The sequence below is a fragment of the Bubalus kerabau genome, chromosome 23 (assembly GCF_029407905.1).
Source record: "Bubalus kerabau isolate K-KA32 ecotype Philippines breed swamp buffalo chromosome 23, PCC_UOA_SB_1v2, whole genome shotgun sequence".
Lineage (NCBI taxonomy): Eukaryota > Metazoa > Chordata > Mammalia > Artiodactyla > Bovidae > Bubalus > Bubalus kerabau.
The window spans coordinates 4628637-4656631 of record NC_073646.1 but is presented as its reverse complement, the minus strand read 5'-3'; the positions used below and the strand labels follow the sequence as shown (position 1 = coordinate 4656631).

The following is a 27995-nucleotide window of genomic DNA, read 5'->3' as shown; positions in this document are numbered from 1 at the left end:
GTATATGCTCTTTTAGGTATTAAAAAAAAAAAGGAAAACTAAAGCACTCTTGAGAACTAGAAAACCGAGGGACCACATGGACGTCCACGTCCCTGAGAGGTGCTCACTGACTGCCCTGAGAGGCGGGTGCTGGGCAGGGACCGGCAGTGTTGGGAGAGCGAGGGGCTGCCGGGCACCGACAGGGATGGCGTCACCAAAAAGGAGGGAGGCGACTAGCAGAATCCACTTTATTGAGTGCAGAAGCATTTTCACAGGTCAGAGAAGACAGCCCATGGCCAAACTGACCCCGACTCGGGTGTCTGCTTGACAGGCATGAGGACTGGCTGCCCAGGACGGAGCTCCAGGACCTCTGAGGCGAGGCGAAAGCCCAACTTCTGGCTCCTAACCCCAGGAGAAGTCCAGAAAAAGAGCAGCCCATCTGGGGAGGCCCCCACCCTCCCACAGCTCTGGGGCCTGAACTTGCTGGCGATCTACTCCCGGCACAGGAAAGACACCCACCTAGGTGCAGACACAAGGAAAAGGGGAGCGAGCGAGCCTTGGGTCAGACGTGCGGGGGCCCTGGCAGCAGCGCTGGTCCCAGAGGCCTAGGCCAGCCTGCGGACTGCTCCTGCTGCCAGGGCCGGGGGGCTTGGGGGGCGGGCCTGCACCCAGCTCAGCGTTTGGCCCGCAGGCAGGATGCTGACAAGCAAAGGCTTCAGTCTCTGGCTTTTATTGGTTGCTTGTTTTCTCAAGGCCAGCATTAGGAAAGTCACCTGAGGTGGCAGTTTGGTCGTGGGTGGAGGCAGGGCGGGCCGGTGGACGGGAGGCAGCGCAGCGTGGAACGGTGGGTCCTTCACATGGAGTACCAGGCCAGGAGGCCGGCGGCCAGGGCCACGCTGGCGGCCAGCAGGAACTGGAGGCCGGGCCTTCGCAGCATGGCCAGGGCTGCTCCAAAGGGGCAGCTGCTGCCTTCCAGGGCACCTGCGCAGCAGCACCGAGGGGACATGCTGTGAGTGGGGGCCAACACACCTGCCCCGGGCGCGCAGGACACGCGAGGCCTACCTTTGTCTAGCTGAGCAGCGTAGTAGGGGCACTTCCGCAAGTCTCCTTTCCCGTCGTGCATGGGAAGCCCGTCCTGCGTGGGCAGTCTGCTGTGTGCAGGAAGCCCGTCGTGCGCAGGGAGCCCGTCCTCCAGGGTTTCTTTGGCCAGCAAGGAGCCAGCCTGGTCCAGTTCATTGAACACCTGCAGGTGCAAAGGATAACAGCCATCACCAGCCTGTGTCCCCAGACGGGCCGAGCAGGCAGGGACGGCAATGTACAGGGCGGACACCTCCCCCAAGGGGGAGCTCTGGGAGGTGTGGCTGCACCTGTGCTGCCCAGGCTGAGAGCCCACAGCGGACACCCCCAGGGGGCAGACAGGAGAAAGGATAAAGCACTGCCCCCCACGCCGTGGGATCCCCAGCACGTTCTTGCTGGGTATTTCTAGCAAGAAACAGGAAGGTGGGAGGAGGCAGCCCTGGCAGGGCTGGCTGGTCCTGAGGGGCCCTCAGGCCTATACTCAGGCCGGCACTTCCCTGGAGCGGAGGGCAGGGCCTGGGCTCTGGACACAGAACCGGCCTGCCAGACTTGGGCCTAACAGCTACTTGTAAACGAAATCATTCTCTTTGGTTCTCTCTCCGAACTTACCAAGCAGGACTTTTCACAGCAACCCTTGCTAAAAAGGGGGACCTCCACATTCCTTCAGACCAGAAGCCTTGGGTGAGAGGGAGGGAGATAGCTCCCACCTTCCCGACCCTTCAACATGCTGGGGTGTCACCTTCCCAAAGCACCACACACAGGCTATTGATCACACAGGATGGAAGCCTGACTGGGGTCGTGCCTGCTGGCCTGTCTAGTCGCTAGACTTGCGCTCAGGCAGCCTATCTGTCCGAGGGCACTGATGCCCCTCAAGAGGCTCTGGGGCAGCCCTGCCGGCAGACGCCCTTCCCGCCTGGCCCTGGCAGTACCTGCATGTTGAACTCAAAGGCCTTGTTGGCCTCCTCCACGATCTTCTCTTTGGTCTCTAGGTTCAGGTCGAGGGCGTTCATCCTGGCCCGGTACAACTGCTTGAACTGCTGTGCGTTGTTCACATTCTCAAACAGGTAGAACTGGGTCCCTTCCCCCGTACTGGGGAGTTTCAGGGCCCGCTGGGCCACCTTCTTCAGCACCTGGCCCCCCGAGAGGTCCCCCATGTAGCGGGTGTAGGCGTGGGCCACCAGCAGCTCTGGTTCGTTCTGCCCCACCTCGTGGATCCGCTCCACGTACTTCCGGGTGGCCTCGGAGCACTGCGCCTGCTCCTCCCAGTGCTCGCCGTAGAGATACTCCATGTCCCTGATCAGTGCCTTCTTCCGGTGTAGCTCCGTGGGGAAGTACAAGGGGGCAAAGGCTGGGTGGTCCTTGTTCCGGTCGATCTCCTCCTCCAAGGCGGAGTAGGTGAAGTACAGCGCGGTGGTGGCCAGCTGCCAAGGGTGATGGGGAGACCGTGGGAGAGGGCCAGGGCCTGGGCCAGCAACTCCCAAGCCCACTGCCCACACTCCTGAGCACCCCCTCCGCTCCCCACTTTTATACAGTGAGTTATTTCACGTGCGCAGGAAGCGTTTGTTTCTTAAAGGAATGACACAGTGAATTCTTTGGAACACGGATCACTTCCTTTACATCACTACCTTATTCCTTTTAAGACATGAAACCTCAGCCTGATGCTGAGAAAACATGAGGTGTGGAGGAAGGCTGGGGGATAGGCAACCCTATGGGACTAAGGGCCCCCAGCCCAACCCAGTTCACGACTGAGGGCACAAACCTTAAATAGCTCCTTCCTGATGTTGCCTTTCAAGAAGTCCCTGACAAACTGGGTGTTTTCCGCCCGGTCATGTGATTCCTTGGTCCCTTCCTTCAGGAGCTCGGAAAGGTCTGCCATCCTATGGAGAAAGCATGTGTGAATTAGCCTTCCAACTCTAGGCTGACCACTCACCGAGCTCGAGGCAGAGGCTGCTCAGAAACGTGATTCCAGCCTCTCAGCAGGGAGCAAAGCACAGGCAGACGTGGGTCTGCTCCCAGGACTCGGGCGACACTCTGGATGACTCTGACCCACTCCACCATGCCCGGGTCTCTCTGAAGCACCCAAATGAGTGATGCTTGGCTTCTGTGCCCGCCCGAAGAAACACACACCTCACCCTACCACAGTGTGTGCTGACCTCAAGGAACAGATGACTTTGGGGAACGTGTCTCCCAGGATCCACACCCCTGAGAAGAACAGACCATGCAGCTCCTGGGGTGGCCCAGCTGCTTTCCTCCCACCTTGGACCCACAGCCCCTGAGGATGACATGAGGCTGGGACCCGGCACAGGAGGATGGGACTGAGAGCGAGGCTGGGGAGGCAAGAGCCAGGACCAAGGCCTGTGCTGCTGAACAAAATCCCATGACAGATGCCAGCACCAGACAAGGCAGAGAAGGTGCTGGGCAGGGACTCCTGTGCATCCACACACCTGTCGACCAGAGCGAGAAAAGCCTGGCCTCTCATGGCCCAGTCTCTGCTGGCCTCTTTGGGAGATTGGCTCATATCACTCACGTGCTGCCAATAGTTTATTTTCAGCAATTATTCCAAGATGTAAAAAGAGAACTTTGCCAATGACAGAGCTATAAGGAGAGGCTGAGAACAATGAAGAACAGGCCCGGGTGACTGGAGGCTTCAAGTGAATTGCCCCCAACCCAGTAAGGAAAGCCCTGGAGTTAAGAGCTGCTCCCACATCTGAGCGGTGGGAGACACTGGAAAGGTGCCAGCTTTGCCTCTGATTACCCTTGCTCACCCCAGATGACAAAACGCTCAGAATTCCAGGAAGAAGAAACGGCCAGGAGCACCATCAAACCCCATGACTCAGCACTTGGAGCAGTGCCTGTCCTGCCTCCCTGCGTGGGGCTGGGGCGAGGGCGAGGAGGCGGCGGGGCACAGAACATCCCCGGGCCCAGCAGCACAACCTGACTGCACCACGGCTGCCACCACTCACCTGGTGTGGTTTTCCTTCTCTGGGACCCCGGAGACCTTTTTCTCCGGCTCATCCAACCCCTCTGAGGTCTCCAGTTCTGCTGACATGGCTGCTGCTCTTACGCCTCTGGTCCTGCGGAGACACGGGAGCAGGGGATGTGGCGCCCACGGCAGTCACTCCCCAGGTGCCCACCGGTTCTGCTCGCCCCTGAGCAACACCACCAGGAGGCGCCACAGGCCTCGGGGAAGTTTTCATAAAAATAAAGCTCTGCTGTCACGGGACCATATCTGCACTGGACAAAATGTGAATATGGACAGTGGTAACAGCACTGTATTGATGCTGAACTTATGCTTTTTATAACTGCACTGTGGTTATTTACAAGAATGTCCTTGTTTTAGTCAACACACACTCGCATAGTCACAAGTAATGGGGCATATTACCTGCAACTTATTGTCAAATGGTTCAGAGACAGAGTGTGTGTGCGTGTGCGTGTGTGTGTGTACAGGCACATACACTGCAGCGGGGGGGGACATACAAGTGAAGCACTCGAGTCAGTGCTGACGGTGAACCTGGATGAAACATACACAAGGATTCTACGTACCATTCTTACAACTTTTCTGTATTTTTGAGATTATATCAAAATTAAAAGTTACCTAAAACATAAAATAACAAAGGAATATGACTTAAATAAAAAAAGCAGCGGTGCGGCAGCTCTCAGTGTGGCAGTGAGCGCATCGGAACCAGCCAGCCTGCCTGTTAGAGGCGAGCGCCCTTGTGCAGAGAGCATCCCCTTGGGGTGGCTCCAAAGGCCCCTGATGAGCTGCGCCGAGTCACCACGCGAGCAGACTGCCTCCAGCCCACTCCAGACTCTGCCGAGCTAGAGGAAGTGACACACGTAGGCCAGTCGATGCCCACTGCCTCTGCGTTCGTCAGCCCGGGAGATCTGGTCCTGGAAGGCACCAAGTTCACGCTCCACCTGACGGTGCGACGGGGGAAGCCCATCTGGGAACAGCAGCACAGCTGCCCCAACGCCAGCAGTAACACAGGACCAGAGCTACTATCACTGGGGCCAAATCAAGCCAAAGAAAGGAGAGACCTGAACTTTCTACCTCAACCAGTGTCTTCTTACCAAGCCTTACTGAGCTCTGCCCAGAAATAGGTGTCTAGGGGGACAAAGAAGTATAATAAATGATCCCTGAAAGGATAAAAAACCACTTCTATCTCAGCCCACAGATAACCACCATTAGTATGTTGCTACATTTCCTTTCTGAGTTTTCCCTAGATAACATCTCCTTTGTTATCTTTGGAGATATTACAAGGCCTGGTTTTGCTCAGCAGTCTTTCTGAAACTTCTCTCAACTTTAGATTTAGCATTTATACAATGGAATTAATGACAGGAAGGATTAAGGAAGAACACAGAAGCACAGTGCCTGCCACGTGGTAAGCACTCAGTAAATATTAGATATGATGGTGCACTTGTTCCAGGAACGCTTAGAAAATAGCAGAGAGTAAAATAAGCCAGACAAGGCATGATACTCTTTCTGTGTGCAATCTTTTTAAAAAAAGGTTCAATTCAGAGAAAACAATGGAATGGGGATTGCCTGGGAGTGGAAGCAATGGGAACGGCTGGCAAAATGGTACAAATTTTCAGTTACATTGTGAATAAGGTCTGAGAATCTAATGAAAAGCATCGTGACTATAGTTGATAATTGTTGTTCAGTCACTAAGTCATGCCCTACTCTTTGCAACCCCATGGAATGCAGGACTCCAGGCTCCTCTGTCCTTCACTATCTCCCAGAATTTGCTCAGATTCATGTTCATTGAGTCAGTGATGCTATCTAACCACCTCACCCTCTTCTGCCCCCATCCTTTGCCTTCAGTATTTCCCAGCATCAGGGTCTTTTCAAATGAGTTTGCTCTTCGCATCACGTGGCCAAAGTACTGGAGCTTCAAGCATCAGTCCTTCCAATGAATATTCAGGGTTGATTTCCTTTAGGATTGACTGGTTTGATCTCCTTGCTGTCCAAGGGACTCTCAAGAGTCTTCTCTAGCAGCCCAGTTCAAAAGCATCAATTCTTTGGTGCTCAGTCTTCTTTATGGTCCAACTCTCACATCTGTATATGACCACTGCAAAAACCCTAGCTTTGACTATATGGACTATAGTTGATAATACTGAACTGCATAACTGAAATCTGCTAAGAGAACAGATCTTGAATCGTTCTCATTTCTTTAAAAGGGTAAATATGTGAGGTGATGGATATGTTAAGTCAATGTATACATACACCAAATCATCACTTTTATACATTTTTAAATAATTACACTTTTATTGTCAATGATACTTCACTAAAGCTGGAAAAAAGAGGGAACAGAAATAGCAGAATATAGAAAATGGGACCTCTTCCTGACAAATCAGATATACTCCTCTCTATAAAAATGCTGGTGAACAGTGTGGTGCAGACTGTTTTTTTTCCACAGCAGCAGTTTATTTGTGCCAGTACCTCTTCTGGCACACCCTCCACCCACCCTCTTCCACTGGTCCTGCCCAACAGCCCCGAATTCTGCATCCCTATTCCCAGGAGGCCAGACTCTAGCCCCGGGGACAGGGCCACAGCTGTCTGCTTCACTGCTATATAGCTCCAGGGCCTCGGAAATAGGCTCTCCATAAACACTTGCTGAAAACAAATCAAAGGAAAGAAGGCACACAGGAAATGCTGTAAAGCATTCCACCAACAGCAGGCGCCAGTGGACAGCAAGGCACACTCTGCAGTCTACCACCTCAACAGGTTCTAAACTCAGAACAGGGTTGAAAAATTTTGCTTTGAAGGAAGGATAGATACCAGTTTATCCCATTCCAGCAGCAATTATACTGAGTCCCTAACGCAGGCTGAGCACTTCGCTGGTGGCTCAGTGGTAAAGAATCCACCTCCAATGCAGGAGCCACAGGAAAGGTGGGTTCGATCCCTGGGTCAGAAGATCCCCCGAGAAGGGGAGGGCAACCCACTCCAGTATTCTTGCCTGGACAACCCCATGGACAGAGGAGCCTGGAGGGCTACAGTCCATAGTGTGGCAAAGAGTCGGACACGACTGAAGCAACTTAGCAAGCACGCACACAACGCAGGCTGAAAGTGCCCTCTGGCAGGAAGGAGAACATTCTCAGGAAGGCTCATTTAGCATTTTCACCCCACACAGGCTGAGTTCCAGAAAGAGGGCCGCCTGGAGGCCTGGCCACTATTCCTCGAGGGAGTGGCCAGGCTGGGGGGGTGGGGCAGGGGGTGCATTTAGGAGCCACCTTGTATGTCAGAAACAGAATTCACTTCATTCTTTGAAAAGCTACATGGTCAAACTTGGTCAGGCTGACTTCCACACTCCAATCCTTTCTCTTTGCAGGAACCACTATAATCCTAGAAAATCAAAGGCCAAATCAAGAACACGGAGCCTTTCTAGACTGCAATCTCTTGTAATCCATAAGAAGCTGCCCCACCCTGCATCCAACAAAAACAAAAAGATCCCAAAATAGTCCACTGTGGGAAATATACCTCAAGAAGTATTAACAGTAAGTCATCTGTACCAAAATGATAAATAGCTATACTACAACATTTGAAAAAAGTCACCCAGCCTAACAATACAGGGCAGGGCTACTTAAACAGCAGCAAACAATGGAATCCTGGCACCACGGCAACAAGCTGACGAGCAGTACCCAGGCATGAAAACGTCTGCATCAACTTCTTTGTTTAAAATAAGTGGCTGAGACTTTGCCTTCCAATGCAAGAGGTGTGGGCTCAATCCCTAATCGGGAAACTAAGATCCCACATACTTCCCAGGCAAAAACCAAAACATAAAACAGAAGCAACTGTTAACAAATTCAATAAAGACTAAAAATGGTTCACATCAAAACAAAAAAAATCTTAACAAAAAAAAGACCCCAAACACTGACTAGGACGATGGATAACTAAGTACACCAGCAATGGCAGGAAGGGACTCTGGAAAACTATAAATACCTGTAGTTTGTTGGACATTTTAGCCAATTGGCTCCTTCTATGCAAAGTGGCTCCATTCTTTTGAAAGTGGGAGGGACAGGCAGGGGAGAAGGCAGGGGAGAAGGCGGGGGAGGGGGGGGCCCCCCCGGACAGAGAGAACAGGACTGGGGGAGCCATCTAAGTCTCTGTGCTACACCAGCCAGTCCCCAGAAGTCCCCAGGGCCCTTCACTGTGCTCCTACTAATTCCAGAAATGTTTATCTATAGAGGTCAGGCCCTCTTCTTCTACTTTCCGACTTTTTCGTGACCCTCTGTGTATAAAATCTGCCTCCACAACCCCGTAACTCCTGTACTCCTAGCTGTTCACTGATGACGACTGGTTTTCACTCCCACACCTGCTCTGAGAGAAACGGCAACAGCGTCCTGATTACCAGTGTTCTCTCTGGTGCACCTGGCCCAGCAGATCCAGAACACTCATTTCAAAGCCTCTGCCCTGGGGAATGACAGGCTCAAGGCTCTAGGGCTTCTTAAAGAACAGACAAGTTCAAAGACATTAAGGCCTGCTCTACAAACTCAGGTCAGCAAACCTCAGGTCAGTCAGCCTGGCTGCCAGACAGAAACGTGATCCCCACTCCCTCCCCCAAAGGCACAATGGGGACTTCAACTGTCACAATTCTTTTCTTCATGCCCATTCTTTTCCTTTGCCCTGGGAAACCACAACCAGGGAAAGGGGCAGGCTGCAGAGTTGGCCAGCACGCGAGAGGGAGGGGGAAGTGAGGCGGAAAGGCAGTGACTGGCGGCTGGAAACAGCACAGCTCTCCCGCCTACTGGAATCGAGGTGGCCAGACACCAACTGCCACAGCGCGCAGATGGAGGCCCATGACCTGAGGGGGAGCCGGTCTCCTGTGCGCAGAGATGGCGGCCAGAGGGAAGGTGAGGGGCTGCCCCCTCCCTGGACACCGGAGGCCCTGGATGCCTCGAGAGGGCTGTGTGAGGCTCAGGCTCCACTCCAGTCTAGAAGCCATCATCCTGTTTTCCCTGTTAAGCTGGAAGCATATCCTACAAGACAGAGCAAGGCTCCCTCAGGCTGAGCTGCTCAGAATCCAACACCACGTTCCAAATCACGTACAGCCCAGCGCCCTGGGGAGCCTCCAGCCTGAGCTGTCATGGATGCCATCGCATAAATGAAATGCCTACTGACCAGGCGAGCTAAACGAAGAGGGTGGTGAGACAGTGACAATAAGTTATGGATTCAATTCTAAAATACCAAACAAGACAATAAAAATTTTAATTGGGTACCAAACCTCTGAGTTAGATGGTGTGAAATCTAGTTTTACTGTTCTTCAGCTCTGACTCCATCCCCTCCTCCTTCCCTTCTCCCCACCTCCACCCCTCTCTCTGGTGGTCCGTTTTTTTCTAACTACAGACTTGTTTGTAATTCCTGTGCCTCTGAGCTGGCCAAGGCCATTCTCACTCACAGGGCCCAAAGGGGCTGGCACCCTCGTTGAGCGGCCAGTGCTGTGTTTTTCCTGCAGCTCCCCGAGAGTTCACTGCTCCCCTCCCAGGGTCTGCCCCAGAGTCCCTGCCCCCGGCTGCTCTCCCCGTATCAGGGCTGGGCACTGGCCCCTGACCTCTCCACCAGGCCCAGTCCACATCCACATCCCCCTGCCCAGGAAGGCTGCTGCTCCTCGCCTGCAGGCCTGTGAGGGCAGGCCCTTCCTGGGGCTCTGGCTGCTTTTCGTAGCCAGCACCGCAGGTAAGGAGGCCTTTGGCTCCTTCTGTCTCAGGCCTGCCTCTAGTCACTGGTGCAGCTTTCTTCCCACAGCCCGTGGATGTGGGGGGTGTGTGTGCGCGCGTGTGTTTTCCACTCTTCTGGCTGAACTAATAGCTTTCATCGCATCCACCTCTGTTTATGATCTCACCCCACCTACTTACTGTGACATTCAGGAGGGTCACGGGTAAAAATGATGCCTCACTGCTCACAAAAAGCATGTACAACACAAATGTCTTCAGCACATAAATACGAGCATGTGTCCCCTAAATGTCTTCAGATGATAAACACAGAACACGAGTCCAAGACACTCCCTTTCCTGGGCTATAGGAGCTGTTCCTTCCCTATATCCCCTGAAGGCTTTTCACCCCTCTGTTCCTGTTGAACAATCCCATAAAGCAGGCCAAGTCAGTTCTTAATGGTGCCACATACTCTTATCAGGCAGGCCTCAGCAGCTATGAAGAAACAGGTTGTTTACCCATCACACACATTCCTTTCTGAGTATTTGTCTATGAAAGAAGAGTAAATTCTAACATGCTACTTATAAGCCTAACTTGATCTGGGGGACAAGCAACGCCAGGGCTCCTGTGGAGGCAGCAGGACGGAGGAAGCCAGGGGCGAGACGGTGCAGCTCTCAGCCTCCTAACCTCGGGCTCTCTCCACGTTTCACCTGTGAAATGGGAGGAACACCTACCCAGCACTCAGTACAAGACTACTATGAAGATCAAATAGATGACGAAGATGAAACCACTTTATAACAGGTGTCAATGTGACAGAAGAAACTGAGAATGAGCTGTTTATTAACTGGTCTACTATGGGAGACGAGACACTTCTGGTGAGCTTTTTTCAGACCTTGCTACGACACCAGGAAACTCAACAAGTGGAAGAAGCCCTATTCCCGGATGCAACGTGGAAAGAGGCTTGCTCTCCTGAGCACTGTTTAAAATCCAGTATTGAGAGGGGTAAACCTCACACCGAGGGCCAGTTTTGCATCCCATCTGGCAAATGGATGTGAAGAGGGGTGCAACCTGCTTCCTGCAGTAAACGGCCACCTGACCGTCCCTGCGCTGCTCCCAGACCTCAGGGACGGCTGGAAGTTGGGGGGCGGGAGGGAGCTCAGTGAACCTGTAAGTTTACAGGGGTCACGTCCGGGCTCCCACCTGCTGCTGATTACTGCTCTAGACCCAGCTCACCTTCAGGAAGGGAAAGGTAGGTGGGCCCTGCCCAAAGGATGATGAGGTCTTTAGAGTTAGAAAGGTTTGGGCTGGAGTTTCAGTGTTTAGTAGCTCCATGGCTGTGGTAAGGCGTACTGTTCTGAAAGCTGAGTTTCCATATCCATAAAACTGGGTAACAAAACTCTCTTTGCTCCACATTCTCAAGTGTGCTGTGAAGACTAAAGGAGCTAACGTGTGTACAAGGGCTTCATGAAACTAACATGGCTGAAAAGTGCTGATGATCTCTTGAGAAGTTGCTGGAGAAAGTGAACAGGTGGGTGGTTCTGAAACACTGAGGAAGAAATCTGATGCGTCCACAGGTAATTCTGGGCAGTCAGTTACACGTGAGGACTTGTGACTCAGGCCTTTTCCTCTGCCAGTGTCAGGAAAAGGGAATTCCTGTTCTTTCTGAGGTGAGACCTGTGACCGCTGTAGCTGGAAAATTCTCACTGCAGATGCTGCTGGACGCTGGCTGAGCTGGGTGTCGGGAGCAGTGCACAAGGCCGACTCAGCTCTAATCCAACAAAGCAGCCGAGAAGAGGGGCCTCCCAAACCCCCGAGGAGACCACATCCTATAGGTCACAACCTTCTGAGTCTATAGAATGAATGACATGAGGTCTCTGAACTCTGGTGTTGCCACACCTCAGGAATTCTTATACACAAGCTTCACCCCTTTCATTTTGGTTACTGGGTGAATTCAATCCCACAGTTAATTGAATGGATGACTACTAACCTCTTGACAAAGAGCAAGTTCAGACAAGCAATTCTGGAAAAGTGAGGAGTCTAGGGACACAAAGCTCTTGAGTCACATTTACTCAACACACACCTGCCTATCTGGCAACAAGCAACCAGAAAGCAACTAAGGGCACTAGCCTCTTAGTAACTTCAAAAACTGGACTCAGGAAGTCTAAGACTTCTCAGGCAGGTTGTGTTCGCTGGGGAGCGGTGGGCTCATCTCTAGCACGTTCAAATACAGCTGAGCAAGAATTCAGACACTGCGACGATACCTGAAACATTGAAAAGAGCAGAGAAGGGGCCAGAAGTCCACTGGCTGCTGGCACCAAAGATGCCACTTCCTACTACAAGACCTGCTCTGTTTCCTGAGTGTCACTGGGTCTTGGTGCTGAGAAGACAAGGCTTTTTAGTCCCATGAGAAGCACCTGAGGGGTGGGGGCTGAAGCCGTGACTGAATTCTAGAACAATCAGGCTGGGATTTTATAAGAACAAAGCTTAGGCACCAGATAGCCACAGGGCCGGTTGTAACAGCGTAAGTTCTGAGGAGACTGTGGGTCACCCCTAGGCACAATAAAGCAAAAATCCTTCCAACTTTGGAACAATCTAGAAAGCATGTGTCCTATGGATTAAGTGGTCAGCCACATTTTCTTTCACTCAAGTGCAACAACTGTCACCTGTGACCTCAGCTTCTCTCACAAATGATGATATAAACAGTGTTGGGAGTGGCGCGAAACCGTGGGGGCTTAGGATGCTTCTGCTGAATTTTCACCTTGGAAAACCTAGAAGTGCTATGGGCTTCCAGGTGATTTCCTCTTTACATGCGTGTGTCCTCTCTACATGCATCATGTCTGACTCCTTTGGGACCCCATGGACTATAGCCTGCTAGGCTCCTCTGTCCATAGGATTCTGCCTGCAAGGATACTTGAGTGGGTTGCCATTTCCTCCTCCAGGGGATCTTCCCGACCCAAGGATCAAACTATCATTTCGGGTGTCTACTGCTTTGGCAGACAGATTCTTTTGCCGCTGAGCCACCTGGGAAGCCATTTCCTCTCTACAGACAGACTCAATAGAGCCTCCCAGCAGGGACCAAAGGCCCTCAGGTTCACCCAGAAGAGGGCGGTGCAGAGGAAGACCACTGAACTAAAGTCTAACAGATGTGGACACGCCATGTTAAGTCACTTCTGAGCAGGGTCCCATGACTATGAAGGAACTAAGATCAAGAGAATTAAGTAATACAGCCAATGTCACTCAGAGTGAACAGTCGAGCTGGAACCAAACTTGAGTCCTTCTGAATGCAAAGTGATGCCTCCTGTGTCCACAGCCAGTCCTCAGTGGTACACAAAGGTGACATTGGTATGGTGTCTACTGACAAGGCTACTAGCCACATGGAAACTGAGGTTATATTACATGGCACTTCTGCTCACAGTAGAGGGGCTGGCTAAACCACTGACTGACACTTGTTTTTTAGTAGAAAAGTGAGCTCAATCCTATGGTTGCTGAGAAGTATATGCTCAGGTTCCCATCTGAAGACTATACCGCCCACCCCTAACACACTCACCTTGGCTCACTCAGATTACAGGGCAACCCGAGAAGGCTGTCCTCTGGCGGGCCCTGCTTTTGTTGACTAGCAGGGCAGGCCAAGGCTGGAGACGGCTGGTCCCAAGGGGGAGGATGGCGCCCACCCCCTCTCCCCCCAACCTCGGTGCCTGGAGGGAAGCAGCCAGATCTGCCAGGTCCTGGCGGACGTTGAAGCCGAGGCTTTGGGCATCCTGACCCCACGGGGAGGTCACAATAGGTAAGGCCTGCAGATTTCTATAGTACCTATTACCATAGAAACTACAGAGAATCAGAAGAGCTGGTTTTAAGAATCTGAAAGCGTGTTCTCCACATGTTGAGATCTATTCAGTCCAATCTTCCTGTCTACTGAAAATATACTCTGCCTTGGTAACAGGAGTGTGATGGACAGAAAATATATCAACATATAGGTCTTCTGAAATCAGCAACTCCACAGGCCAAGGCACTGGTCAATCTAATGAGGCGGCTTCTCTGGCTCACCTTGGACCTGTTTGGGACCCTCACATGCTTCCACAGGCCTCAGAGTTAGGTATTATTCTCAGGCATTTTCACAACTGCCTAGACTCTGGCAGTAGAGGGGAGGGGTGGGTGAAGTGGGTGCAGAGAAACAAGCCCTGACCAGGAACTGGTAACTCCCAAGAGGCTGCCCTCTCCTCACAGACTTGCGTCTATGGTGGCAGCGGACCAGCAGCAACAGCTACCGGGCTCTCCGAGAGCAAGAGGCTCGGCTTCCCCTGGCTCCCCGCAGGCCCGGCCTCCCGGGGCCAGCAGTCAGGGCCCCAGAGCAGGCAGCCCGCTGTCACTCTGCTCTCTGGTTCCCTGTACTAATAACAAGGCAATGGCTCAAGGAATAAGGGTGCGCAACTGTCTTCCTCCCTTCGTGTATCGGGCCTGATTCGTACATGGATGATAATGTCCCTGAGGAGTAGCCAGGAGTGGAAAGGTAGAGAAAATATATTGCAGGTGATGTGAAAGTAACAGTCAGGTGTGACACCAGCCCTCTCTTCCACTCTAAAAAGCCTCTCAGAGTGACAGCTGACTTACAAGGATAATCTTTAACTCAATAAAATTTTTCTTAAAAGACAGAACATTCAGAGTCTTCATTGTTAGTAAAACTCAGGGGGACAGTGAAGGACAGGGAAGCCTGGTGTGCTACTATTTATGGGGTCACAAAGAGTCAGACAAGACTCAGCGACTGAACAACAACAATTCACCTGCAACAATCCTCAAAACCACACTTGAAAGGCAGAAAAATCAAGGTGGCAGAGTGATTACTTAACAAAACACCCTTAAATTCTCTTTCTAGACACCCCAGCTGTTTGCTAAAATCTTCTAGGATCCAAGGTCAGAGATAACAGGTCAGCACATACCACATCAATAACCTCAGATATGCAGATGACACCACCCTTATAGCAGAAAGTGAAGAAGAACTAAAGAGCCTCTTGATGAAAGTGAAAGAGGAGTGTGAAAAAGCTGGCTTAAAGCTCAGCATTCAGAAAACTAAGATCATGGCATCTGGTCCCATCACTTCATGGCAAATAGATGGGGAAACAGTAGACACAGTGGCTGATTTTATTTTTTGGGGCTCCAAAATCACTGTCAATGGTGACTGCAGCCATGAAATTAAAAGACGCTTACTCCTTGGAAGGAAAGTTATGACCAACCTAGACAGCATATTAAAAAGCAGAGACATTACTTTGTCAACAAAGGTCTGTCTAGTCAAGGCTATAGTTTTTCCTGTGGTCATGTATGGATGCGAGAGTTGGACTGTGAAGAAAGCTGAGCACTGAAGAATTGATGCTTTTGAACTGTGGTGTTGGAGAAGACTCTTGAGAGTGCCTTGGACTGCAAGGAGATCCAACCAGTCCATCCTAAGGGAAATCAGTCCTGCGTGTTCATTGGAAGGACTGATGTTGAAGCTAAAACGCCAATATTTTGGCCACCTGATGCAAAGAGCTGACTCATTGGAAAAGATCCTGATGTTGGGAAAGATTGAAGGCAAGAGGAAAAGGGGCCGACAGAGGATGAGATGGTTGGATGGCATCACCGACTCAATGGACATCGGTTTGGGTGGACTCCAGGAGTTGGTGATGGACAGGGTGATGGACATGTGGTTCATGGGGTCGCAAAGAGTTGGACACCACTGAGCAACTGAACTGAACTGAACACACTACTCTGTCTGCTCTAGTTTCCTCACCAGTACAAGATGCCCAGATCACAGTCTCCCTGTGCAGTAGTTGCTGGCAGTAACTCAGCATCTGTGTAAATGTGACCATTATCTAGACACAAACATAAGTATCTGTATTTCAGTATACATCCAAGGACATGGAGACCAAATCCCTCCATCTCAAAGTTTCTGGAACATGGGCTCAACAAGGCTAACAGCAGCCACACATACACAAGTCCCACCTGCACAGCACAGTGCTAACGTGCTGACCGGACACCAGAGGGACTGAGGCAATGAGTGAATTGCGTGGTGGTCTTTAGAGCTGGCCTATAGTTGAGTTTAGTTGCTCAGTCATCTCTGACTCTCTGTGACCCCATGGACTGAGGCACACCAGGCTTCCCTGTCCATCACAAACTCCCAGAGCTTACTCATACTCATGTCCACTGAGTCGGTGATGCCATCCGGCCATCTCATCCTCTGTCATCCCCTTCTCCTCCCACCTTCAATCTTTCCCAACATCAGGGTCTTTTCCAATGAGTCAGTTCTTTGCATCAGGTGGCCAAAGTATTGGAGTTTCAGCTTCAGCATCAGTCCCTCCAATGAACACGCAGAACTGATTTCCCTTAGGATGGACTGGTTGGATCTCCTTGCAGTCCAAGGCACTCTCAAAGAGTCTTCTCCAAAACCACAGCTCAAAAGCATCAATTCTTCGGTGCTCAGCTTTCTTTATAGTCCAACTCTCACATCCATACATGACTACTGGAAAAAACGTAGCATTGACTAGAAGGGCCTTTGTTGGCAAAGTAACATCTCTGCTTTTTAATACGCTGTCTGGGTTGGTCCTAACTTTTCTTCCAAGGAGCAAGCGTCTTTTAATTTCATGGCTGCAGTCACCACTGACAGTGATTTTGGAGCCCAAAAAAATAAAGTCTGTCACTGTTTCCATTGTTCCCCCATCTATTTGCCATGAAGTGACGAGACCAGATGCCATGATCTTAGTTTTCTGAATGCTGAGCTTTAAGCCAACTTTTTCACTCTGCACTTTCATTTTCATCAAGAGGCTCTTTAGTTCTTCTTCACTTTCTGCCATAAGGGTGGTGTCATCTGCATATCTGATGTTACTGATATTTCTCCTGGAAATCTTGATTCCAGCTTGTTCTTCATCCAATCCAGCATTTCTCATGATGTACTCTGCATATAAGTTAAATAAGCAAGGTGACCATATACAGCTTTGATGTACTCCTTTCCCGATTTGGAACCAGTCTGTTGTTACATGTCCAGTTCTAACTGTTGCTTCTTGACCTGCATACAGATTTCTCAGGAGGCAGGTTAGGTGGTCTGGTATTCCCATCTCTTTAAAAATTTTCCAGTTTGTTGTGATCCACACAGTCTTTGGCATAGTCAATAAAGCAGATGTTTTTCTGGAACTCTCTTGCTTTTTCTATGAGCCACAGGATGTTGGAAATTTGATCTTTGGTTCCTCTGCCTTTTCTAAATCCAGTTTGAACATCTGGAAGTTCACATACTATTGAAGCCTGGCTTGGAGAATTTTGAGCATTACTTTGCTAGCGTGTGTAGGAGCCCAACAAACCTGACCTCAACTATGACTGGCCAAGAGTCCACTGCCACAGAGGCCGAGAGGCAGTGCAGGCATGTGCTCAAGGCACAGGCTCACGTCAGGCACCGCAGGGCAGGCCCTGGTTCTGCTGCACACCACTGGGGGCCTCGGTTTCTCCATCTGTAAGGGTAGTGATAACAGCTCTGCATGGCAGGTGTGAAAATTCAATGAGATAACCATAAAACTGCTGCTTTAGTCTATTATTTAGTTTACTAATAAAACTGCTGTTTTCGTTTATTTATTTTTAGCTTGCCGTATGATGCTGAATAGTAAACTAAAGCAAGTGTCACTTAAAGTTAACTAATGTTTCTGAATATTTTTAGTCAAGAAATGGAAAAACCGCTTTCTCTATGAAAGGTCCTGTAAGTAGCATGAAATCTATTCCAGGGTCACAGGCTGAGATGAATGCTCACTATGAAGAAACTGTTTTCATTCTGGTAACATTTCTAATACCAAAAAAGGAACAGAAAAACCTGGGCATATCTAGCAAAATAAGTTTTGCAAAGAACGCAAAGGAAGATGATTTCCAGAGTTCAAATTCTATTCAGGGGACTCTGAACCTGAGTTAGGTGAAGGCCCCTCCATGCTCTACATGGGTCAGGATCCAGGATGGGACATGTTCTTGTTTTGTTTCTTCAGAGCAGCTCATCACTATAAATCAAGGTTTAGGTAAATGAAAACTTGACTTTATATAAATATGGTAACTCTCATTTGCAGTTAGTTCTCTTGACAATCAATCCCTACCCAGTGGTTCTCAAGGGGACATCGGTCACGCCCAGAGGGATGTCTGCTTGCGAAAACTGGAGGGTGGGCTGTGCTACTGGCATCTAGTGTACAGAGGCCAGGAGAACAGGAATGCTGTTCAAATCCCACAACACGCAGAAAGCAAAAGCACACATGTGCACACACACATGACACACACACCAGACCACCACCACCACCAATTATCCAGCCTAAAATGTCAAGAGCACCAAGGTTGAGAAACCCTGCTCTAACCTCTCATCCCTTCATCAGTTTAGAGAGAGACAAGAAGAGGTTTGTTTTCACAGTAAGCTTCATGCCGTCCATCACACCTTCATCAAATATCCTTTACAGCGATTTCTGGGGAAACTGAATTTCCACCAGAAAACAGAAGAGGCTGTAAGTGGGGCAACTTGGCACTCACTGCCCACAGATGACAGGGAAAAGGGTCTTCCTGGGAAGAGGACTGATTTGTATTTAGCCCACAAGGAGGCAAAACCTTTCAAGCAGGCTCAGTTAACAAAGCCAGGAAGAGGAGAAGCCCCTGACAGAAATGTGTTCACTGACTTCTTGAAGGAATAGAACTCAGAACTGGGAGAAAATCAAATCATTGTTTATCAGTCTGGTGTCTGACTGACATGTAGGCTAAAAAGCTCTAATACCAGGTCTGCGCCAGTGAGCTGTATTACAAACACTGCTGCTCTGGAACTCCAACAGCCTCATTTATAAAATAAGAGGCACGTCTCAGAGAGCTGCAGGGAGGATGGCATTCAACAGAAGGTAGAGCAGGAAAGACCATGGGCTTCCCCCACCCATTTCAGACACAGCAGCTCGCATACTCCTCCGAAAATGGAGTTGGTGCTGCTTCTAAAAATAAGGTCAGATAACAATGAGCTGGATGATCTTGGAGGCCTGATATTACATTAAGAGCCACCTAAGCAAGCTTTTCATCATCTATTACAGCACGTGTATCCTGCTGCAGCATTTCTTTGTACCTATGTTTTTCCAGATCACAGCTCATTTATCCTTGTGTCTTACTTCAACACAGGGTACCTACCTAATCAGGGTTTGCTGAGTGACTGGATGATTTCCAGAATGTGAGGTATTATCAAAATTAAGGTATTCTCAAAGAGCAGATGACAAAGAAAACATTTAAAAGTGAATCCCAGACATAAGAAAATTGGCTGGCTAGTGAGTAAGTATCTTTGAGCACCATATTTACTACAAAAATTTCTACTGATGAGCAGTTGCGGGTCAGGGTTGAGGGGGAGGTTACATGGGCCTTGTAGGGGGTCTGAAAGAGAAAGGTTGTACTGCATGGTTTTAAACTGCCTTCCTCACATTCCATAGATACAGCTATTAAGGACATACCTTTTAGATTTTAAGGACTCTGAAAGCCTGGTTAAGAACAGAACACTGCCTTACTTAAAAAAAAAAAAAGGAAAGAAAGAAATGGAGGGCTTCTCTTGTGGCTCAGTGGTAAAGAATCTTCTGCCAGTGTTGGAGACACAGATTTGATCCCTGATCCGGGAGAACCCCACATGCCTGGGAGCAACTTAGCCAGTACATCACAACTATTGAGCCTGTGCTCTAGAGCCCATGTGCAGAAACTACTGAAGCCCAAGTGCCTGAGAGCCTGTGCTCAGCAACCAGAGAAGCCACTGCAGTGAGAAGCCGAGGCACCGCAACTAGAGAGTAGGCCCTGCTCACCACAACTGGCGAAAAGCCCGAGCAGCAATGAAGACTCAGCACAGCCAAAGTGAATAAATTTGTTAAATTATTTTCAAAAAGGAAAAGGAGGCTAGCAATGTAGGGTGAGGCAGCAGACACAGCTGTACTTTAAAAAAAAAAAAAAGAAAGGTTTTGGGCTGGGCGGCGAGGGAGGGAGAAAAAGAAGGGGGGGGGGGGCAGTGAAGAAATGGATAGGCAAAATTTTAATAGTCTAGGTAACAAACGCTTGCCAGCACTGCTCCACCTGATGCAGACGTAAAGCACCGGCCCTTCCTGCTGTCCACCTGTGAGAAGCCTTTATTCCCCGAGCTGGCTTTAGGGAAGGGGTTTCACAGCACTCTTCTTCTCAGGTCTGTTACTCTAGGGAAGTGGAGGGGGTGGTCAGGCTTCTCTTAACAAGCCCACATTTTTAGAACATTTTGGAGGAGATACACCAAGGCATTATGTTGTTATGGTTACTGCAGGGGGTAAAGCAAAATGCTACAAAAATACCAGTTTACCAAAAAGAAAATTTAAAAAAACAAACAGCAGTTTGCCACCGTAAAACTGAGCAACTTCCTGTTGCATGAGGCAGCTCCCACGAAATACATGAAGATACATGAAGTGGGTGCCTGTAATTCCCAAGAGGTCTCCAGAACTGGTCAAACATCATTGTAAGCGCTAATCATTACTGAGAAGAAATTCAAATGGCCCGGAACATCTACTGCTGACTAAGGACCTGATTAGGCAATACTGGATGAATAACTAGGGGAAAAGGTAGACAAGATGGGGAGGACAACTGACAAAGCAGAAAATCATGTGCTCCAGGGCTTGCTTTGAGGTGTTCTAACTCCAGTACTTTGGCCACCTCATGCGAAGAGTTGACTCACTGGAAAAGACCCTGATGCTGGGAGGGATTGGGGGCAGGAGGATAAGGGGACAACAGAGGATGAGATGGCTGGATGGCATCACTGACTCGATGGACGTGAGTCTAGGTGAACTCCGGGAGTTGGTGATGGACAGGGAGGCCTGGCGTGCTGCGATTCATGGGGTCGCAAAGAGTCGGACAGGACTGAGCGACTGAACTGAATGCCTTTCCCCCAACCCAACCCTACACAGAAGGCTGATACCGGAAGCACGGACAGTGAAGCATCCACAGTTAGAGCAGGGTGGTGGTGGGCGGTGCGGGGCGGGGGTACAAGCTTGGCCTACTTGGCTGGCTGAGCTCTGGGGAGCTAAGGCACTCATCTGAAACAGATGGTTTGCATGTCCCACTGCATGTGCTACTCGACGGCAGTTCTAGGACAGTCTTGTCAGGCTATATGTCCAAAGCAGCAGAGGGGAGATGGTTCTGAATCAGCCACCGCTCCCGAACCTGCCCAGGGCTCCCTCCCTCTTTCATATCTTGTTTCCAACAGACCAGTCATTTCTGAAAAAATGGCCTGACCTTCCAAAAAGCACGTGATTTCTCACCCCATTCCCAACATTCCTACTTGGCTCTAAATCTGTATTGTGGACAGGCACACACTCTAAACAGCTGCACTTGACTATAAGGTCTCCGAAGGCAGAGCTGAGCATCGCCCCCACTAGTTAGTAAGTGCATTTTAGCTGTGCCACGCCTGGCAACCAGATTAGATCACTGTGTATGTGGGAACATGCTTGTATGTGGGACATACAAGCGCTCATGTATGTCCCATGACACCTGGTGCTGGGTAGGTTGTTTACAAAGGAATCCTTGGGTTTCTCTCTCTAATCTTCCACCCAGTTGTATCTGAAGACACAAATTCAGAGATGTGTACTTCTGAAGACTGGTAGCAAAGCTATTTGTCAGATTATAGTAATCATTACCCTTTTGGGGTTGCAAACCCTTCTGAGAATCAGAGGAAGACTTTTGACTCTCTCTCCAGGACAATCACAAGTTAAAAAAAAGTTGCCTCATGTGGCTAATGCCTCCTGTGTTGAACTTCTGCAGATACAGAAGAAATAAATTTGGAGAGAACAGATTCATTAATAAATAAATACATGTTACCTATGCAATTCCAGAGCACCCGTAGGCCCTTCAAGTTCAGGAATCCCTGTTCTAGACGAGCCATTTATGAAAGACAATCTTTTTGTGGGTGACATGTTTCCAGTAACTCCCTAAATGCTCATTCACTAATGCTCATTCATTCTCTTCTGTTCCTGCTGTCTTTTAGGCAACCCAGTGGATTCAGTTCAAATGACTGTCTTTTCCATTTCTCAGCTCTTCACTTCCCTGACCTCCCAGAATATTGAGTGTCAAAACAACAATCACAAACCTTACAAAGTGAATTTTGTCTGGCGCCTCCTCAAGGTGACTGCCAACTCTTGGTGAACAAGGACCATGGGCTTGCTGTTTTTGTAACCCTCTCGGTGCACACTACAGAGGCAATACAAGCGTGCCAAGTGGGCAGAGAGTGCGCTGCTTCTCTGTCCTTCTACCTGTAGGCATTTGAACTTGAACGTATTGACTTTAAATCTGGGCGTGCGTCCCAGAAAAGTCACGTGCAAAAGGGAAGAAAGCATAACCCAGAGCAGCCAATCATCTCACTGTTCCTTTTGGGTACACCAGGAAGACTTTCTGCAAACACAAAAAGTGTTACAAAGCAAGACAAGCATGACATTGAGCACAGATACTTAAGAGATTCCTCTGAGGCTGACAAAACCCCAAGTGTGGTAGAGGAATCAGTTCAGTCGCTCAGTCGCGTCCGACTCTCTGCGACCCCATGAATCGCAGCACGCCAGGCCTCCCTGTCCATCACCAACTCCCGGAGTTTACCCAAACTCATGTCCATTGAGTTGGCGATGCCATCCAGCCATCTCATCCTCTGTCGTCCCCTTCTCCTCCTGCCCCCAATCCCTCCCAGCATCAGGGTCTTTTCCAATGAGTCAACTCTTCGCATGAGGTGGCCAAAGTTATTTTCTAATTAGTGGGACACCTGCGATTACTAAGCAAAGAGAAAGACTGACCCTCCCCTTGTCTCCTGGAAAATTGAAGGAGCAAAGGTGTAACGTCACTTCACTATCTTTGCTTTTCTCATCACCTTCAAACATTGCTACCCAGAACACCCTCACACTCTAACTCAGTTCTACTCACTGATCCTTCCCCTTCCTCTGCCTGCCCTCCCCCAAGCTGCTCTGGAAATAGTTTCAGATGACAACAGTTCCTCCGCAGCAGCTCCAAGTGGTCTTGCCAGAGAGAACAGCAGATGCAGTACTAAGGAAGGGATGAACACGCTTGGGCATGTGACAGGCCATGTTATCATCCACAAACACTTATAATACTCATGGGGCTCCTTGACTACAAAGAGGCCTAAGATCTTGTTGGGGATTTTAAGCAGCTTTCAATAGAGAGAAAAAAAGAAACAGAAAGATAACTAATAGAACAGGTGTATTATACTATAAATGCTAATTGTGCAGTACAGACAATGGTGTTAAAGATAGGGCTTTATGTTCCAGATTTTCCAGGACTGTTCTGACTCAAATATCCTGTCTCACCAATTCCTTCAGTACACCTGTATGTTCAGACTATGGGTCCCAGTGTTTCTCATAATAAACAGGATCACCTCAGTGACTGATGAGGCAGTCCAGCCAACTAGATTAACTAAAAGCATGATGGCAGATTGTTCTAATCATGCCAGCACCTTCCCACAGCCCTCAGGTAATCATGGAATTGAATATAATACAAGACAGTGAAACGTGAGGCTTCCAAGACTGAGAGAGAGCTCGCTGGGAAAAAGGTTGGAAGCTGAGGCTATTTAGCAGAAGTCAGGCTGGCAAGGTGCTAGACACTTGTCTCCTTAGGCCATTCTTCCCCAAAGCCCTTTTAAACTTACTGAGAACTATGACAATAATTAGACTTATTGATATTCCTGGGAAGGAAACAAATCTATTCGTGTGTTGCTCTTGTTGTCCCCTGGAGAAGGAAATGTCAACCCAATCCAGTATTCATGCCTGGAAATCCCACAGACAGAGGAGCCTGGCAGGCTACCATCCACCGGGTCACAAAGAGTCGTAAACAACTTAGCAACTAAACAACAACAGAGAGGAGACAGTACCCACTTGCTGGGCCTCCGGCAGAACGGCAGATGGCAGGCACTGTGCGTAGCAATCCATCCTTTCCTGTCATTACTTCTCTGCCTTCCTGCCAGTCTGCTTTCTCTTATGTCCAGGGAGGCCCCAAACAATAAGCACGAGAGAAATTTTAAAAACACAAGTTCCCAACCCCTAACTTTGTGAAACAGAAAGGTTTGGAAACCCCTTAGATTGAAGAGCAGCATTCTAGGCACCCAAGACTTGAAGGCTCATCAAGTATTAACTTCATTTTTCAGACACAGAAACTGCAGATCAAGGGGTTTAAATGTTTTTCTCGTGATCAAAAATACTCCACAGTTTCCTTTGGGGGAGAAATGAACCATTTATTTGTCACTCTTTCTAATATAAATTAACATGTATATATTTAGAAAACATACATGAATATGTAAAACATTATCTAGTGCTGAATAGCTGTTTATGAGTGAAAATAATGGTTACCAACTGATTAATCAGCTCAATTTTGTACTTAACAATTCAATGATTTTGAAGTGCAAACAGAAAGTCAGTGTATCTGTAGACTTTCACAGGGAGATACTTAAGCACATATTTGAAAAAAGAACCCTCCTCAATGAATGCAAGAAGACATGCAATTCTGATGCAATTCCTACTCCATAAGCCAACTATTCATTGGAAGGACTGATGCTGAAGCTCCAGTACTCTGGCCACCCTGATGCAAGAGCTGATTCACTGGAAAAGACCCTGATGCTGGGTAAGTCTGAGGGAAGGAGGAGAAGGGGGCAACAGAGGATGAGATGGTTGAATGGCATCAGCGACTCGATGGACATGAATCTGAGCAAACTCTAGGAGACAGTGAAGAACAGGGAAGCCTGGCGTGCTGCAGTCCATGGGGCCCCAGAGAGTCAGACACGATTTAGTGACCGAACAACAACAAACTGACAAAACAGCCCTTGAATTACTATTAAAATATGTGCTTAAAAACATCACATAGGGAAATGCATGTTTGCTAAAAGCCTTCTAAAATTACATCAAAGTGACAGTAAAACCTGCTCATTGAAAAGAGCCTCATGAATTTAACTGCTGTTTTGAAACGCCTAGTTAAGGTTCAGAATGTTATCTTGTAAGGAAGGTCTGACTATAGATGTGGTTGATATGATGATCCAGAAAGCATCCTTTGCTCCACTGCAGTCAGCCAAGATCACAATTAAGATGCAGTCCTCTAATGGGCTGATTGTAAATGAACTCCCTTTACAATAGCTATGCACCCCTAAAGTATCTACAGTGAATTCCAAAACCATTTTTATTCTTAAATAGAAAGAAGCTGGTCTTATAGCAAGGATTTATGAATAAATGTAATGCATATTCTGTAAACATATATAACATTGTTAGACCAGACCATCAACAATACTGCTAAATTTCACTGGCTTTACAGTGTGTAATATAATGGGAGACATTTTATGGTAAATAAACGAAGTCAATATGAAAAAGTAAACCAAATTGGAGTCAACAACATCACTGAGTACCTGAATGGTCACCAGAGTGAAATATCTTCACTATAAAAAACAGAAAGATCCCAGTATAAGCAGTTACACTAACTGTTCCAATTAAAGATATGCACCCCTCCTTCACTGTTGGCAAGAATTAATCGGTAATGGCACTGCTTCTCAGCAGGGCAAAAATATCCTGAGAGATTATTCAGGTTACAACAAAAGACAGAGTTTTCATCCTCTGCTTTTACACAGACAAACCTAACAGATATAATAAAGTTAAAAAGCAAATAACCTTCACTGTGTTCAATACAAAAGGAGATGTGACTCAGATTTCTCAATTCTCCCATTAAGTACTATCAGAATAAGAGACTGAATTAAGTGTGTACTTAAAATTTTTTAGTCCAGTAATAAACAAGGAGGTAATTTATGGTTCAAATTTTTCATCTTTTCTCTCCAAGGAGTTATAGCTAAATTCTAAATTTTATACTGGAGAATTTCCTGGTGGTCCAATGATTAGGACACCACAATTTCACAGCTGAGGGCATGGGGTTCCAATCCTGGTCAGGGAACTATGCTGAAATATACAATTCCAATATTCAAAAATGTCTTCCTCCTAGATGGATGATATTTTGGTTTTTGCTGCAAACCTGATACACAGCCCAACTGTTCTCTGAAGAGAGTCAGCTTTTCAAAAGAAACCAAAAAAATCAAGGTAGCCAAAGGCCCTGGCTGTTTTGCTTTTTGATAGACTCAACGAGCGTAAACCAAAGGTGATGAATACTTTACTTTCTGTATTTCATCTTATGCTTGGCATTGTCATTTCTGGAGTAGCTCATATTCCTGACTCTGGAGACTCACAGGCTATCATCTTACTGGCCCAGGCAAAGGAAAAAAGGAAATTCTGTCAGACAATGGGGAAATCACAGATTCTTCCCCTTCACATCCCCAGTCAGATGAAGTCATTCAACGAGTGTGTCCTTCAAATCCCCACACCCTCACCAGTGTTTTGCCTTATCTGCGTGAGTGCCCATTTGCTCATTTGAGTCTGACTCTCTGCTACTCCATGGTCTACAGCCAGCCATGCTCCTCTGTCCATGGTCTTTTCCAGGCAAGACTACTGGAGTGGGTTGCCATTTCCTTCTCCAGGGAATCTTCCCAAACTAGGGATAGAACCTGCATCTCCTGCCTTAGCAAGCAGATTGTTTACCACAGAGCTACTCGGGAAGCCTTTGGCTTAGCTACGGTATTTGAAAACTTTTCCCAGTTTCCAAGTTCCCAGTTTCCAAGTTTACAATGGAAATGGCCCACTGAACTGTGAGCTTCTGGTAAGCTTGTGATGTTTCTTAAAAAAAAAAAAAACAAAACACTAAAGAATAAAGCACAGAATTACTCATTTATATTTCTTATCCCCCTCCTCACAAAAGAAAAATTAAAAATTTTAATGTGGCAGTTAAAATTTTAATCAAAATACCCTGGTTAATGCCATAACAGAAATTCAAATACATAAAACCAGTAAGCTCCTGTTTCCTTCTACTTGGGAGGACAGTTTAGGGGGAGGGGGAAGACTGTCTAGTTTAAATAACATAAATCCATTTCCACTCTAGGAAAAAGCATGGGATCTGGGGGCAGATAACCAGATACAAGACCACCTGTGCCCTTTTCCTGATTGTGGGAGACAGGTTAAAGCGTCTTAATTCCATTCATCATTAACCCCATTTCACAAGTGGAAAAACTATCAACTCACAGGGTTTTGTTAGGGGCTGAGAGTGAGAAGGGGACGACAGAGGAAGAGATGGCTGGATGGCATCACCGACTCGATGGACATGAGTTTCGGTGAACTCCGGGAGTTGGTGATGGACAGGGAGGCCTGGCGTGCTGCGATTCATGGGGTTGCAAAGAGTCGGACACGACTGAGCAACTCAACTGAACTGAGAGTGAGAGGGCTTCCTGAGCTCTAGAGCACTATAGGATGTCTCTCTTTTTTTCAACCATGCTCCACCTGGTGCAAGCCAATGATACAACACGATAAGGATGAACAGCCACAGGCCACGGCAACCAGTTCACCAGAAGTCATTAAAATGACAAGACGCTGACAGGCTTTGTGCTAAGACTCGGCGGTCCTGGCAGCTTTTACAGGGCAATTAACACACCGAGGGCACCGCGCTTGTGAGGTGACAGGTAGACTCCCTGCCAGACTAACCAGCTGCCCCTGACGTTGCTCCCTTGCAACCTGGCGGCCGCGGGTCATTAGGGAAGTCACGACAGTGACTCAAAGGGCCCTTCAGGCAGAGGTGAGTCAGGAGGAGGAAGGTCAGAGCCCGGTCCGCGCCAACAGCCCGGGTACGACTCTCGGACGCCAAGCTAGGTCTGGGTCCTCGCCGGCCCAAAGTGGACCGACGTGCTGGCTGGGCGGCCAGAGGCTGCAGGCCCGGCGGGAACGCCAAGTCCTCCCGCGGCGACCCGGGGATCGGGTCACCTTCTGTGGGGTGCAGAAGACGCCGGCAGGGTGTGTGCCCCAGCGGACCGACGCCAACGAGCGGCTCAGGCCTCCCCGGGCCTCTGAAACGCCGTCTGGGAAGCGAGGTCCTCCCTCCTGGCCCCCGAACGCCCCGCTCGCCGCCTCCCGGCCGCCCCTCGCCGCGGCCCGTCCGGGCTTCCTCAGGCGGGCGCCGGGGAGCGGCGGGCCGTGTCGGCCGAGCCGAGTTCCCGAGAGCCAGGGGTGGCCAGGCTCGCGGAGGAGCCCCGAGGGAGGCCCGGCAGGGCACCGACACTCACCCGCCGCGGGTCCGCTCCGGCGCCCGTCAGCACCGCGTCCGCGCGTCAGTCAGGGACTAGCTCTGGCGCCGCGACCGCCGCAGCCTAGCAAGCGGCCCGACGTGCGCACGCAGCGGGGGCGGGGCCTGCGCAGGACACGCCCCTGCGGCGGGCA

The 27995-nt window shown here is 49.1% G+C and overlaps 1 protein-coding gene across 1 annotated transcript; it reads right to left on the bottom strand.

The window, feature by feature from the left end:
* Positions 1–213: 213 nt before the first annotated feature.
* Positions 214–27995, bottom strand: HMOX2 (heme oxygenase 2). Its single transcript, XM_055562420.1, has 6 exons — positions 27842–27995; positions 4020–4130; positions 2816–2933; positions 1986–2477; positions 1042–1222; positions 214–960 (listed from the first exon to the last, which is right to left on the bottom strand). Exons 2-6 carry the CDS (start codon positions 4103–4105, stop codon positions 833–835), a joined length of 1005 nt encoding a protein of 334 aa, XP_055418395.1. The 5' UTR covers positions 4106–4130; positions 27842–27995; the 3' UTR covers positions 214–832.

Coding starts and splice junctions, on each gene's coding strand:
- HMOX2 (XM_055562420.1), bottom strand. CDS start 4,105: ATGTCAGCAGAACTGGAGACCTCAGAGGGGTTGGATGAGCCGGAGAAA. Junction 2,934..4,019: donor GAGAAGGAAAACCACACCAG/GTGAGTGGTGGC, acceptor CTTTCTCCATAG/GATGGCAGACCTTTCCGAGC. Junction 1,223..1,985: donor CCTTTGAGTTCAACATGCAG/GTACTGCCAGGG, acceptor TTGCACCTGCAG/GTGTTCAATGAACTGGACCA.